At 41.0% G+C, this 16,328-nt stretch overlaps 1 protein-coding gene and 1 long non-coding RNA gene across 3 annotated transcripts; one reads left to right on the forward strand and one right to left on the reverse strand.

Annotated features, from left to right (window-relative positions):
* Positions 1 to 43: 43 nt before the first annotated feature.
* On the reverse strand, positions 44 to 4,577 carry sox9a (SRY-box transcription factor 9a). The gene is made up of 3 exons (XM_085963744.1): positions 3,986 to 4,577; positions 2,710 to 2,963; positions 44 to 2,504 (listed from the first exon to the last, which is right to left on the reverse strand). The coding sequence occupies exons 1-3, from the start codon at positions 4,420 to 4,422 to the stop codon at positions 1,765 to 1,767; spliced, it is 1,431 nt and encodes a 476-aa protein (XP_085819870.1). The 5' UTR covers positions 4,423 to 4,577; the 3' UTR covers positions 44 to 1,764.
* Positions 4,562 to 13,883, forward strand: LOC147102862 (uncharacterized). 2 transcript variants are annotated; one of them, XR_015073140.1, is made up of 4 exons: positions 4,562 to 4,806; positions 7,167 to 7,397; positions 9,292 to 9,387; positions 11,357 to 13,883. It is a non-coding gene; the product is annotated as an uncharacterized LOC147102862 (long non-coding RNA). The 2 variants fall into 2 exon arrangements; XR_015073139.1 differs by having other exon boundaries at positions 4,696 to 7,397.
* Positions 13,884 to 16,328: the final 2,445 nt, after the last annotated feature.

Raw genomic sequence — 16,328 nt, forward strand, 5'->3', positions numbered from 1 at the left:
AATAATGTGGCTTCTTTATGTGTATTAAGGAGACCATAAACAATTTATATTTTAATACATTTCTTATTTATTGCAAACAATAATATACAAAAGGCAAGTTTATTTTAAAGACAGGTCTTTCCAAACTCACCTAAAGGCAAAATATCTGATTTGATAGTTTTAAGTTACAGAAATACTTTAATGTCCAACTTTTATACAGAAATAAGAGTTTCAGCCATATTACAGAGTAATTGAATTCTGTACTACTGAATCCCTATTACACTTTTCCAATAAAACTGTTAACAAATATATATTTTTGAATGCCTGTTGTCTTTTTTAAAAAGCAATCTGTACAACCATGCCACAGCTTAATGAAAATAGAGTGAAAACTTTTAAGAGGTTTTTTGTAAATGTCAGGTAAAAAAAAGTTACAAAAAGTTTTTCATTTTCTCTAGTTAGCAAAAAGTAGTAGCTGAAGCAATTAGCAAATGCTGTAAACTACATTTGCAATCTGCATATTCATGTGAAATCGATCTTCCAGTCTTTACACATTTCTGATTAGCTTAATAAAGTTGAGTTTATCTTTTAACATCCACACAACTGTACAGAAAGGAACTAAGTACAAGATGTAAAAAAAAATTACTTTAATAAGAAACTTTACAAGATAAATAACGTTCAGTTTTTAAACCATGTTTTGGGAGTTGACAATTTGAGCTCTTCCCCTCTGAGTACTAAAGCAGCAAATGGACACCCAAAGACAGGGGTACAACCTTCTCTGTTTTACTTGTGTAAGATAATAATTACTGTTCGTAATGCTGTCTTGTTCAAATTTTGCAGTACCAATGAGGATTTGACAGTATTTAGACTTTCAAAGCTCTGGAAGTTGTTTTGCTGCTTGCAGTGTGCAAGACGTGTGCTGTACTCAGAGGGTTAAAAACACTTCCTGGATTTTTTTTATGCATAAGTTCTCATGCAGGAAGCTGGACGTCAGCTGCATATTCACTACCTAATGCTTGGATGCTGTAGTTCTCAGCGTAGGAATGCTCAGAAACTCAATCCACCTCAATGTCTATTCCATTTCATAACACAACGTATGGCACCGTGTGTGTGGGGAGGCCTGGTAAAACTATCAGTACCTCTACAGTTAACAGAAAATGCCATTCCTGCTTTAAACTGGTATAAACAGTCACCAATCCCTTCCTTCTACTATATTCTGGCCTTAATCTGCTTTTTCTTTTTGACAGGAATTGCAGGAACATATTTTTCGAAAAGGACACTGTAAATAGAGTGAAAAAGATACTATTTCATACAAAAATAGGTCTTATGGCAATAGCAAATGCAAACTGTTAAGTATTCTACCAAAAGTGGTTTGGCAATTGATCTTTGAAAATAAGAGCTTTTATTCTCTAAAATATGTATAAATCCCCACACTGCAAATGGCAATGACTCATACACAGTACATACTAAATTCAAAAAAATTAAAGAAAATTCTCCTCACAGAGGATTTCAATACTACAAAATAATAAGTCCAAACACAGGAAATGACCAAACCAGCTGACTTGACTGCTCAGACTTGTTCATTCAATGACTTGCCTTAACTTTCAGTCATGGAATGTTTGAACATTTTTTTTTCAATCAGTCACCAGTACTGAATGGACACAGCAAAGCACTTTGTGGTAGGACACTTCGGCTACTTCTCACAGCAGTTCATGTTAGTGCAGAGAGCACCTCTCTGTGGTCCTCATCAACCTCCTTTACGTACTCAAGTCTAGACCAGTGGGTCAATTAAGGTCTGGTCAGCTGTGTGTAGACTGGCTGCTCCCAGTGCTGCGGACTGTGGGTTTGGGGGATGGAAGGGACTCCCGTGGTGTCTGCAATGGGTGTGTACATGGGGCGCTGGGATGGACTCATGTAGGTGAAGGTGGAGTACAGGCCTGTGGTCTGCCCCGCAGCGTGGCTGTAATAGGAATTGGTATTCTGGTGGTCTGAATATTCGTACTGGGTACGAGGAATGGATGGGTAAGATGAACTGTAGTGTTGCATATTGAAGGAGCCGTAGTTAATCTGCTGGGGCGAGTGCTGCTGCTCGTTGTAGTGGCTGGGGCTCAACTGCTCTGTCTTGATGTGTGTCCTCTGCTGCTGCTGTCCCGGCTCACTGGTGAGGCCCGTCATGGAATGCTGCTTGGACAGCCAAGGGTGGGCCGCCTGCTGGCTGACCGAAGTGCTGCTAATCCCGTAGCTGCCTGTGTAGGTGGCCTGAGCACTCTGTCCATGGCCGGCGTGGGTGACTGGAACTCCTGGGTGCCCATTGGGTGGGAGGTACTGGTCAAACTCGTTGACATCGAACGTCTCCATGTTGGACATGACCTCGCTGCTGAGTTCTCCAATGTCCACATTGCTGAAATCAATGTGAGGCTGTCTCCCTCCTTCCTGCAGGGGGCGACCTTCACGTTTCAGGTCAGGTTTACCAGGCTGCACTTCTGTTTTGGGAGTGGTGGGAGGCGTCGGTGGTCCTTGAGATTGCCCTAAGGGCCAGAAAAATAGAAGTCCATTTATTATTCCGACCTGCCACAGCTTACGTGTGCAACACATCCCAATCTCCAAACCAACTTACTACTCAATGTTTTTTTTTGGAAAAAAAGTTAGCAACTTAACAAGAGAGAATGCATTTCAGCTTTTGCCGTTATTTCTCAGTCTCAATCACTATTTCCACACGTCTCTGCCCTTTACCTGAGTGTTCTCCGGGAGAATGCACGTCGCTCATGCTGGAGGCGGAGTGCGGGGAGTCCGCCTGCAGGGCTTTGAAGAGCGCGTTGGGGGTGATGTGAGTCTGGTCGGCTCCTTCCTCGCTCTCGCCCTGCCCGTTCTTCACCGACTTCCTCCGCCTGGGCTGGTACTTGTAGTCGGGGTGATCCTTCTTGTGTTGCACCCTCAGGCGCTCGGCTTCCTCCACGAATGGGCGCTTCTCGCCCTCGTTGAGCAATCTGTAGCCAACCCGGAAAGCAAAAAAAAAACATTAATAACAATGCTCCCGATTTAAAAATAAAAAATAAAATCTATAGCGGCCAGCTTCAGCACCGTGTTGACGATAGGGGCGTTTGCAAAGCAGGAAATCACAATGTATGTGACATCAGTTTATGCATAATTCCAAAAACTTTTTTTTCCCCCAAACTGTTGCATTTATCTCAGAGCCAGTCAGCTCAGGCGTATCCCCAGGTTTCTGTCGGGACACGTTCAGCCAAAGCCGGTTTGGAGATGGGCTAAATGAACTGTGAAGGAATTCGAACGGATCGATTCTTTTTGGACAAGTCTCCTTTCCAATTACCGCGCGGCCAAGACAGGTTCAACTGGGACTCAACTCAAGAGAGAGAGAGAGAAAATCTCTCTTAAACCAACCAAACTCGTTCTGACGTCCAACCCTCCCCTGAGCAGACAGGCACCAACTTTCACCAGCAATAAAACGCGCCTGAACCCTTTTCCTTTCTGCACAGCTCGCCCCCAGCACCAATCCATGCAAAGCACCGTCTGCGGTGAAGTTTTTGCACTCTCTAAATCTTTCCTGGCCTCAATGAGAAGATTGGTTTGGTTGCATTCTGCAAGCTAACTCTTTCTTACTCGTTTGACGTACGACAACCAGTCTTTCTCTCAAATGCATTTATTTCCACGCGTGTTTGTTTCCACGATAAGACGTGCAAAAAAAAAGTCCCTCTGCATCCAAACTACTTCAGATACAACCCAGCGCTGTTTCAATCCAGGAGGAATGCCTTTTATCTATGTGCTTTACTGCATCGATCAAAGATCAAACCATTCATTCTAAATAAAAAAATCCCATGTGTTGTACATTAAATAATTCATGCATATTATTTAGAAACAGGCTGGGGAGATTGGTTTTTGGAACAGATACATAACGAGCATAAAAATGACCGTGCACCAAACTGCCACCTTCAATAATCTGCCATTTGCTAAACTTGATTGAGATGAAATGTGCAAAGTCAGGGTCACTCACCTCCACAGTTTGCCCAGGGTTTTGCTGAGTTCGGCGTTGTGCAGATGGGGGTACTGATCTGCCAGCTTTCGGCGTGCTGCCTGAGCCCAGACCATGAAGGCGTTCATGGGTCTTTTGACATGAGGTTTGTTCTTGGACGAGCCATTAACACGGACGGGCATGGGCACCAGGGTCCAGTCGTATCCTTTCAGCACCTGGGTCACCGCCTCCCGGATACACGCCGGGAACTTGTCGTCGTCCTCTTTCTTGGAGTCCAGGCTCTGGGCGCACAGATCGTCCTGGCCGTTCTCGCCGGGTTTGGTGTTCTCGGCGTCGGAGCCAGCCCCAGATCCGCACGGGGAATCGGCCGATTCCTCCGACATGGTGGGGCTGGGCACATCGGAGAGCGTCTTTTCGTGTTCTTCTGTCATTTTCAGGAAGGGATTGAGGAGATTCATGCAAAAAGAGGCGACTGCACTAGGCAACTGGAAGGAAATAAAATGGTAGTAGTGGAGAGCTTGCTTAATTTGTTCTCTCTCTCTCTCTCTCTGTGCGGAGAAACTTTCCAATCCGCTCGGAGTTGTAACCAAGTGGCTCTGCTGCTGGAACTCGGGCTGTCTGCTGAGTATATTTGACTTGCTAAATAGAGGGGCATAAACTTGCAGGCACCAATCGGAATAAACCGCCTACTGGTTTCCATCTGTGCAATTGGTTCAAAGTTATGGGAGGAGTCCAGGGGAAAGAAATCTCGGCTCAGCTGAGAAACCGAAGATCGATCAAATTTGAGTTCCAATTTTTTTCTTGACTTGAACTGATGTAATTAGATAAAGCGACAGATACCGGTAGCTTTAGCAGCAGTCTCCTTATGCTTTTACTGTGTTGTTATCTATACATGTATGTGTGTGTGTGTGTGTGTGTGTCTGCACATGGCGTGTGTTTCATTTGGAAGCCGCGTTATTTTGTAAACAGGAAATAGTTGAGCGTATTGTTCTCCGAAAGTCGGGAGGGTGAAGTTATTGCAGTTTATTTGAGAAAGTTTGCGCTGTTTTTGAAACACTTTCCCTCTTGAATGTGGCTTTGGTTTTTTTCCCCCCAGCTGCCGTTTAAACAGGTTTTGGCGATTTTAGAGTTTCGCCCGTTTGGCGATGCCAAGTGTAGACTTCAGTCTCACTGCGAGAATGCCATTCGGCTGGATCTAATCAAATTCCTCCAGTCACTATAAATCAGGTGATGTCCCTGCTTGTTATGCAGTCCTCAGGATTAGTTAACACTGCAGGGAAGGTGCATGCAAAATTCCTCGGTGCCGGATAATGAAATGCCAGAGATAAAGGCGTGCAGTATGTACACGGTGCGCCGCTCCGCTCCTGCATTGAGTTTTGGGGGTCTGACCAGCAGCGAGATACTCGTGTGAGGAGGACTGGGTCAGCAAGACTCGGGTCGCCATAGTCCGACTTAATGAACCTCTGATGGGCATCTTTCAGTGCGGAGAAATCAAAACTCGATAACCATGGCCGAACTTTAATTAAAAATTTAATTATATATAAATCAAATGCACAATCGAGCAGATGTAAAATGTCAGCAGCAAAGCAAAGATACAAATCAGTAAATACTTGATGTCTGGATACTGTTATATTATGCCATTGTTGCACATTGGGAATGACAGCATCCTTTATTAGCGCGCCCACTTGATACTGTATGGAAGTTCCGAGCTGGCTGCGTGTTTCATTAACATGTTTGTGTGTGTCAGTGCTGAACGCAGAGGCGCAGTTTGTGTCCTTTCGTGGCATGTGCGGATTTGTTCAAAAAATGCCCTGGTCCTCACCCTCCCCAATGAGTTACTTCTCGTATTGTATCTGAATCCTGTTAAAATGTCTGATCCACACGTTTTGTGCTGGAGACGGTGCTGATGCAACAGGCTGAAGCAATCTAATTGCGCGCTCTCCGAGCTTTGGTAACCAAAAAAAAGTTACTTCCAACAAATATTTAAAAAAAAACTGATGTGGTAAATAAATATTTGGAAGGCCCTAAATAACATATAGTGAGCAAGTTTATCTTCAGTGGGGAAGCTGGCGGCGCTTTGCAAAAAACAATGACCTGTGAAGTTGTGCTGGTGAGGCGATGGGTCCTGTGATGAATCCAAATACTGTTGGATTTGGGGAATCCTTCCGTGGGGGTTTAATGTGGAAAATAATCCAAGCTTTCTTTGCGAGTGATTGCCCTCGGTGCGATGCAGAGCTGCAGTAGGATTCTGCCGCCCCCCCCCCCAACATATATTTCAGATGAAACGCGAATCTTAATGCAATTTTCTGTAAATTGCAATTAGCAATAACTGCAGATAAGAACACTCCCAGGCAGTATTGGCATAACCTTCTCCTAGTAATAATTGCATTGTATTCGCATTCAGTCCACCCTTGATAAAAACATATGGAGGTATGTTTTGGCCAAATAGATAGCTATTGCAGACAGGAACACTAAATCCTGATTAACATGTCTGCTTGAACACTATGCTTTGGGATTTTAATTGCAGTTTTCACGGAGCTAAGTAAATTAGTCACTTTAATGAGAGTTGTTAATATTCAGGACACGTTAGTAATGACTTTAATGGGTCTTTTGGATGTTGTGACTGAACGCCTTCTCGGCAACAATTGTGTTTTTGCTTTTCGTTATCAGAATAGTTTAACATGTTAAACCATTCCAGCCAGCGCATTTTATTTATTTCTCGGAAGTTCTTGTCAAGAGTTTAATTTTTTTTAAATCATCGAGCTCCTAAACTTCTTCGCATCGCTCTTATTTTCGAATTGAGATCTGTTTAAATCCATTTTTGGATAAGTGTGAAAGGGCAGCAAACGCTGACAAAAAAGTCTTCTGATCGATGTCAAAAATATATTTCTAATAAAACCTCCCAAATTCGCCTTCAAGGAAATTAAGTTGCAATATTAATTTAATTTCGTTCCGATAAGATCCGTTTTGCAACGGTGGAACGTCAGACAAATAATTGTATTGCATGAGGTTTATTTTGAACGATATGGGAAATATTACATAATAAAACGATTGTGACTCATTTTATGGCTTTATGTTTACGAACGATCGTCTTGCCGGCACGAGTTTGTGGAATTGGCGAGTGCCTCCCCTTAAATATACCGACCGTGAAAAAAATCGCCTTAATTATCTCATTAATGACTGTTGTTTATCTTTGTTCGAGATAACGGCTTGTAAACAAACTCGTGAATCCAGAACTTTTGGGGTGCAATACTATATTGTAACCAGAGGTGGCGCCACGTTCCCAAAAACTTCAGCAAGTTTTCTCAACTCATCCTGTAGGAAGGCGAGAGTGTGACTGTGTCAACCATTGATCGATAGAGGAATCACAACACGAGGAATTAACGACCTCCGAGATATGCTGCACTCGTTTGCTGGACTGTTTTAACAAAAAGTGAGCACACTTTATTTTTTTTCGGTGCGGGGTCTTTTTGTTGAGCATCTGCCTTTTTTTTTCGAAAAAAGCCCAACATTAATGACATTTCCAAGAAAAGATCCGCATTTTATTTTGTCTCCACTGCCAACATTTAGTTTGACTTTAGGAGAAAAAAAACCATTTAAATAAATGCAGAAGCAAGGGGTCGCGAATCTTGCAATTTCCCCAGCAAGAAATGAAAGGTGAATTTATATTCCAAGTACAGCATTATAATGCACCTTGTCACTCTGCATGTAAGTGACTGAACCCAACAACACGTAATCGCTCTGCATTGCCATATTTTGCTTGCGAAATTATAATTTAATTTCATATCACTGAATTGCAGTACTCCGATGTTACTTGCAATGCATTAGTTTTTAATAGTTCGTTAAATCTCAAAGTTCACGTTCAACCACCCGAAATATCTATTCAAAGAAATAATTATTTTAGCACTGATAAAATATCGGCAAGCGTCTAAAGATGCAACAAACCGCAGAATTTATTTTGTTTTTACTGGCACCGTTTTAAAATATAAACATAACCAACATTTAAAGTACATCTTTGCATTTTGAAACACGCGACTAAATAGTATAAAGATAACATTAAATAAAGCTGCGATACAAACAATGTTCTGATAGATGCAAGCTGCTTAACAGAAAGCAGTTATAGTCCTTGCATATTAAGTCATGACAGAGTCAGTCAGTTCTCCGTTTTGTCTCCTGCAAGTCTGGTTAAATGTATTTCAGATGAAACGCGAATCTTAATGCAATTGGTTCGCCTGACCAATCTTGCATGTACTGGAATGAACTCAGCTAGCTTTTTCTGATAACTTATAAAATAACCACAGATACAATATTTTAAGTGGTGGTGGGGTGGGGGGGACCCTTTATTACTTTACCATGTCACAGAATGGTTTACTTTTAAGGGGTTAATTAAAAATAAAGTAAGACGATATGGGCTAAAGATCACAGCGATGCTTATCTAAAATTAAACTGACCACAAAGCCCTAACTCGGTGAGTAGTATTTTCATTATTGCAATTACAATACTCTGTTTCACCTTTGCTACCTTTATATTGCTTCTGCCTAAATTTGTTCGAGACAGAATTTTTCACTTTTTATAATCCTGTCAAATTTTAGAAATACGGATTCAGGGAATATTTTCAAAACAGCCTCATTTATATGTGTAGGCGTTTGCAATACATCTCTTCCCAGTTGTCGTTTTGTTATCCATGTACGGCACATGTTTTCTGAGGTAAGATCAATAGGGTTACACGAGCCCCAAACCTGTGGTGCCCCTTTTACGGATATTGTCAATTTTGCAAAATCACCATCAATCAAATCGTGTCTGGATGGATGGGGGCAATAATCATATCAATCCTCAACATTCTCGAGTTGATACACTCATTTGTGTAAAAAGTGACAACCGCGCGCTGGAAATACACACATTCATCACCCTCCTCGGTGTCAACCTTAGAGGACAGTGGTGAGTAATAGACTAATAAAAACTCGAAAGATAACGGAGGTTTTATCATGCTATATTTCAAGAAACACGCCTACAGATACATGCAGATAATTAGCGATTCCCAGTCATTCTATTATTATTTATCATCAACGAAATAAATGCATTTAGTATTAAATTGACAGAAAATAACATTTAACACCAACTTTGCACAAAGGACGGTGATTTTAAGTCCCTGGGACAATACACTGTGTGTTGCCAGAATGATTCTGTCCTTCGTATGATTGTGCGGTTGCTTGGAGATTGCTACCTGAGGTTAAGATTCACACAACGTAATCCACACTGTTTAGCTCTCTAAGAACGAGACTGAGATATTTCAACATTTACTGTACAATTAAGTGCGATTTTTGCAGGGCAGAAAGTGCAAACGTCTGGGAGACACACAGTGAAGGAGTTTACAACAATGTAATAGAGTGGAAAGCAATGGGAGGAACATCGTGGATGGCAAGGTACACAGCTAACGTCACTTATGGAAATGATTTTCGTTTTTTCATTTCATGACCAATAGGCCAAGATCAAAAACTTTGGACTTCCAGGGTCGAGTCAGATTCGTGGAATATTGGCTTCACTGTTTGGGGAAGAGTTTAAAAAAAAACTTGGACACAGAGCCACCTTAAACGGCATGGCAGTATCACCTTGTAGAATCTGAAAATTGTCCAGTCACTGTGCAGATAAACACCAAAGGTTGACAGGAGTTAATATTAAAACAGCATAGGTCTTCACAAATATTGTTTGTCAAAAAATTAAACGTGGTTGCTGCCGTTAACACATAGGAAATGCGAGGCACAGGAAACAGTAGACCGACATCCAGTTTCATCGTGTCCTGTGCCAGAGGCTGAGCCCCTTCTTGCGCATGCCCGGGGAGTTGAACGAGTGACAGGGCATCTTTGACAGCAAGCCTATTTGTCTTTAAAACCATCGGGAGCTTTGAAGAGCTTGTATATGTTTTATGAGTCAGACACAACACAAACATTTGACATGGGCTTTGATGTAATAGGCAGAGCCGTAAACTGTGCAACATTTACGTCAGAGAAAAAAAAATCTCCCCACTTTGATTCGGTCTACTTTGATAGTGTGTGCAGGATTCCTTTTTAAGGTAGTCAAAAGAGATCTTTAAAGTGTTGTGCACCTATCCAGCTGATTTCTGTTTAGAACACCTCAGATAAGACCCTTTGCTCGCAGAGCAACTTTATCCCTAGTTCATCCTTATTATTGTTTTGTTCGACTCTTTTTCAAAACGAGCTCCTGCTCAGCCCAGATTGAGTTGATCTTATTACATTTACTGTGTGAAAAGTTGCATATATACTGGAAGATTTTTGCCTGGTCCAGTCTCCACATTTTTCTTTTCGCGTGGCGGTTCGATCACCCACGCTTTCAGAATGTCCATTTTAAATATAACAAATTATATAATTACTAACCGGACAAGGTTAAATGTTGGCGTTTTATTTAATTTGGCTGTACTTTCTCAACAAGATAAAACTTAGTCCAGACATTTCAAGAAAGCAGTTCTACTTTATGTTAACGATTGCATGCCATACAATGCATTTTAAGCAAGTTCAGGAGTTTCTTGCCTTGTGTGAGAAATATTGGCTTCACTGTTAGGGAAGAGTTTTTAAAACAAACTTGGACACAGAGCCACCTTAAACGGCGTGGCAGTATCACCTTGTCGACTCTGAAAATTGTCCAGTCACTGTTAACACTCTTACAATGGGAGCATTGTTATTAGGTAGGTTTCAATCAGTGATATCGTATTAAACTGAGAGAGAACTGAACAGAAACTAGGTTTCAGCTTAACATTCAGTCCAAAGGTCAGAGAGAGAGAGAGAGAGAGAAACTCTATAGAGATTAAGGTCGAGAAAATTCGTGGTTTGGGAAAGCAACTAAAATTAAACCGATTTCTGAACTAATTCTAATTCACACCATGCAACACGTTACGCAGAAATAACACTGGTTAAAAAGGTGTTTATTGGGGTGAAATACTGCTTTGGTGTTTATCTGCACCCGAGTATTGAACTGCTGTGGCTGTGCAGGATTACAATAAAGATCCTGACCCATGCCCGTCCCGTGTCTTATCTGCTTTTTAGCGTGTGTTTGAAGATGCAGTATTAACCGGGACGAGTATTTGATATTTGACATCAGGATTACACTTCCGCCTGTCGTGCAGTAGAATTATACACAAGGAAGAAATGTGCAGAAAAATCAAAGCGCGAACGGTATTATTTTTGTTATACTTGTCATTTCCATCCCTACTTTATAATCCTAGAATAACGCACGAAGCAATTCTTTACTGTTCAGGAAGAATAGGCTCTCGTTACAATTTCTGGTGCTCCATGTCGAATGAATTTTATTACTGAGTCTTGCCCACAAATCCCTCGGAATGGTGATGTGATTTGCTCTGAACATTTCTGCTTGTTACAGTGACTTTAGTGCGACCGTAAGCCAGGGGACTGGGAGCAATGTGGAATGCGGTATTTCACAGAGACACTGGCGACATATGGACTACCTGTCAGCTGGGCGATGATACGAGCCTCCCCTTGTAACACAAGTCGTGGTAACCAGATAAAACAAGGACATTTCAAAGCAACACAGAAGAAAATAACAATAATACGGATTCCAATTTAGAACACATGGACAGTATTGCATTATTCATCGATTTTAAAACGACTGTTAACATTTTATTCGGGTTTATAAAAGCATTCGCCCTGTGAGTCCCGTTTTCGCCAAGTTACCACAAATCTGTTATGTAGTCCGGCTATTTATTTTGTTTTCTAAAGTTGTGGAAATATAATTCCTGGGTGTAATACGGGCAGCGCGTGTGGTTGCGGGCACCTGAGCTAATTGGAGGCTTCTAAATTGTAATCGTTTTCAGATGTCGCTGGCCAAATCCATTTCAAAGCACGCGTCCTGTGTTTTGCAGGGGGGACTTTTGGTCTTCTGCAGCTTGTAACATTTGTTTATTTACGTTATGTCAGCGCTCCTGCTGAAATGAACCTGAAACACTATATGCCAACACCAGCTTAAAACGAAACAGGGACTTTTCAAAATACATACAAACCATTTTCGTTATTATCTCGGTGCCCCCGAGCCGCAAGTTTATTTATATATTCGCTGCGATTCATAATCTCCATTTGTTGCCCCATTAATGAACGTGTAATTAAAAGAGTGGTCCCCTCTTCCTCCCTGCTCAACTGTGCGTCCTCTCAGTCACTCAGGTCAAACTTCTGGTTCAAAGTCCACACCATTTAAAAAAAATAATTCTCCGAAACACGTGGGAGGTTATTTTATAACGTATTGTAACACTTGCGTTTAAAGTTTTTCACATTCCATGTGTTTGTGTAAAGAATGGTCCAATTTTTTTGAATTCAGCATTCACCGAATTGTACTCTGGATCTATATTGCTCCTCGTTTGCAATGTTACCGTTTTATGGCTGTGTTTTCTCTTGAATTTATCGCGAAATATTGGAAAGTGAAGTTCAATGGCCCACAGCAAAGGCGCGTACAATCTCGAAGCCACGACAAACATTGAATAAGCAAAGGGCACACCAGGGCAAGATGATGCTTCCCTGACAAGAACATAAATTCATTTTACTTTGAAACCTGTTGTTTCATTTTACTTCTCTTGAATACACGAGAGGCATCCTGAAAATAATCGGTGGCGTACGAGAAGCAAGTTAGAAACTTGTAAGTGACGAGTAAATATAAAAAAACACAGTAGAGGCAAACATGCACAACACCGCTGCTAAATTTCGGATCACTCTACAGCTATGCACATCGTGAGGTTTAGCTCGAATACTGAAACCTATTTCTTTTTTTTTAAGCAAATCTAATGAAAACACTGGCAATGTTTTCCGCTCCACATTGCACTCACACAAACTGAGAAGTGCCAGAGACAATCACTTGCCCCATCTCTTCCTCCCGAGGTAGCAATCTTGCTAAAGTCTGAACTCTGCTCACAAGCGTTCTGAGCGAGTCGAAAAATAGTGCATTTGAAAAGCGGTTTAACAATTGATTCGATACAATCTGTCAGATTTTTCAGAGCGCTATCATTTTTGGGTTGCATTTCAATAATCAGTCACGCCAGAATGTTTCGAAATAGACCAGAAACCCCGCCAAAAAGGAATAACAAGTCGAAAAGCAAGTGAAATTGCAAGGTCTTCAGTTGGTGATTAAAAGAGTGGGTCCATGTAAAAGAAAAAAATCAATTATTAGGAACATCAGCAGAATGGAAGCGAAATGGGATTTGTATGCCTGCCGCGCAGTGATCTGTGATATTTTGTTGTATCGTTGTCAGGGTATCATGATTTTATTCCAGATGTTGCTTTATTTCCTGGGCAACTTATTTTGGGAGGCGGAAGAGGGCAAGAGGTGAGGTTGCGCATGCGCCGTCTGCAGGCCAGCCCCGCGACGACACCCATGTGCCGGTGGGGGCAAAGGTGGGAATCCTTGTTGGAGCAAAAGGCCGGGCAATAAAACAGACCAGAGAAAGATAAAAGGAGTTTGAAGAAAAATAAACATGCATGTATTCTAGGCTTCCACTGTTTATAATATTAATGCATATACTTAATGTACTTCTGTACTGGTTTAGCCCCATTATTGAATCGTCAATCAATTAACGATTAATAAGCAAAGATATGAGGCCAGGGAGTAAAAATGTTGGTGTTGAAGATACAGCAAGTGCCAGTGTTTAGGAATAGCAGCTATACTATTTGATTTTAAAAGAAAATAGCGTCTTAAAACAAGCACAGCTTCGTATGTTGAAAGGGGGTTGTAATCTGTGTCACTGTTCTGATTATAAATGTGATTTTCATGGTTTCCTTAATGTAACAGCTCTAGAATTGGTTAGCAATGCTTCTATATTATTTACACTTACTTGACATTGCATCTTTTGTAGACTATTGTCATTCACTATTTCCATCAGACAAATAAATGCTCCAAAATCTTATAATATCAATGTTAGTGCTATTTTAGACTACTCTATGACTAATTCATAACAGTAACTATTAGAATTAGAAATATTATTTTTGAGGCTGGATGGTTAGTGTCACTACTGTTATCTCTGGGACACAGGCAGCCTGGTGTGGAAAATGGAAATGTCACACTATTATAGCAGGTGCACTTTTGCTATTGAACTTAAGGCACATAGTTGGGGCACTGCAGAATCCACATTACAATAATCTAACCCATGCTTTGCCAGATCTGGGAGCGATGAATGCTTTCACTGGGAGCTAAAAATAGAAAATATTCTACTCCCCCAGCAACGACCTGCTACCCTTATGAATACAACAATTCACCCAAAACATTGTAGAGACAGCGGTGCTGACATTCGTCTTCACCACCGGAGTGGCGATCTGGCGGAGTGTGTCTTTTATAGAACTCATCTGATTTTCATCCGTTGAAATCAAAAGATTGAAAATTGGGTGGTGGTGAACTTGAAAATCTACCTCAACATTCTGAACATTTCATACTTTGTAATATTTCAAATAGGTTCCAGGATTTAACGTTTCCAACCCAACCATCACTTCTGGTTCTGCACATTTAACAAATGATACTTTATAATTTTTTTGTTAAGCCTGAATATTTTGACTGTTGCAAATAAAATTATGAACTCAGTTAAAATACGGACTGTGTTTGTAAAATGGAAACATGTGTGCTCCGACAGCTTTTGATTACGCACGTGAGAAAGTGAAGGTTGAAGTACTACCGAAAGATGTTTGTCTTTCCAAAATAGAGTTACAAACAATGTAGCAGCTTTCTGATTACATACAAACTCATAAAGATGTCTGTCTGAAGAAAGAGGAAAATGGAAACAAAAAAACTTGTGGAAAGTAGAATTCCATGTGGAAATCACATTAAGAAAGTGATGTTTCTTAATTGTTGCACGTGGTACTAGAAGCAGAATGAATTTTGTTCCATTTAGCCTGCCAACCTTGTCAAGGAATTTGCTCTGAATTGCAGTCATTTGACACAGAATCTCTTGTGGATTGGACGTCTAGGCTGTGAGATGGTCTGTAAGTCCAGTTTTAATTATGGCTCAGCATCTCGCAACTGGACTTTAGATAATGAGAGCCTGAAAGAAAAATATTACAATGTCAGTCTCTGACTGTCAAAACAGCAGGTTTTTCTGTACAGTTAGAATGGGTTGGATCCCATAACTCAGTTAAATGTAAGCAGCGCCTTCTGTGTTACAAACTTTATCTGAACTGTACTTTGAAGAGCTGAGCACACTGGGGATAGCATTTGAGCCCAACAAAGATGAGGAGATTGAATTTCTGCAGTGGGGTATCCTAATTGAGGACTGAGAGTAGCTGAATGGTTCTGCTTCAGGTGTTTTGAAATAGAGATGCTTCAAAGGTAGTCGCTAAACCCTATAGAATTCAACACACTAAGTTCTGGCAGCTCATGCTATCCTAATCCACTTTTGTAGAATCTAGAACTCTAGTTGAACCTTTTAAATTTACATATATTGATACTTGGAATTTATCCACATTATAGATTGTTATTAGACTGGGAGCAGAGAGTGTATCATATAGAAGGTAAGTAAGTGGCTTTATAGAGAACACGTGGTCCGTGTGATCTTCTGGACTGGTTCTGGTCACCTGAGGGGGTCAGAGAAGAATTTTTCAGGGTATTTTTTTCCCTTATTGACCCTGGGTTTTTTCCTCTGTTTTTTGCCTCTCCCAGGATTACTTGGCCACGGGGTATGGGGTAAGGGGCAATGTTCCCTTTAAGCTGCGCGGCCGCGCAGCGCTCTGCAGCTCCCACGCAGCCAGCTCATCGGCTTTTAAATAGGAAAAACCGCGCATGCGCTGTATTGTGAATGGTCCGCACAGCCCCTTAAAGGGGCTGCGCACCCAAAAAAATTAAAGGCAACATTGGGAAGTATCTAGTCACGATGCTCCAGCCATCATGGTGTGATGGGCCAGCTGGTCTTTTCCTGCCCGTCAATTTTGTATATTTGTATTAGAATTATTTTGAATCGACATTGGGTTACTGTGGAACCTAATTACTTTTACTCAAATGTGATAGCATTTTATAGTTATATTTTTACGTGACTGGGGTTTAAAGGATTAATGTGTCACAAAAGATATCAAGTGCGAGTCAAGTGATTTCCAAGTTGATATGTAAATAGCCCTCAATTGTTTTGATATTTGCAAATGTAAGCATTTTAATTTTAAATATCATAGATTAGTTTCAAAAGACATTTGTTGAATAAGTTAACCACAGCAACAATAAATTAGTTATGAAACTCTTTATGTTTTGTGGAATGAAGAGGTAGCAGTCATGGCTATATAAGTTCAGTGGGACGTTCTTAAAGTCAGCTTTTCCCCATGAGCACAAATATTACTATTCACTGTAGTGTAATTATGCGGCCAATCAAATCCATCTTAAA

The sequence above is a fragment of the Somniosus microcephalus genome, chromosome 21 (assembly GCF_052327205.1).
Source record: "Somniosus microcephalus isolate GS21.2 chromosome 21, FLI_Smic_1.0, whole genome shotgun sequence".
In the NCBI taxonomy this organism is placed as follows: Eukaryota; Metazoa; Chordata; class Chondrichthyes; order Squaliformes; family Somniosidae; genus Somniosus; species Somniosus microcephalus.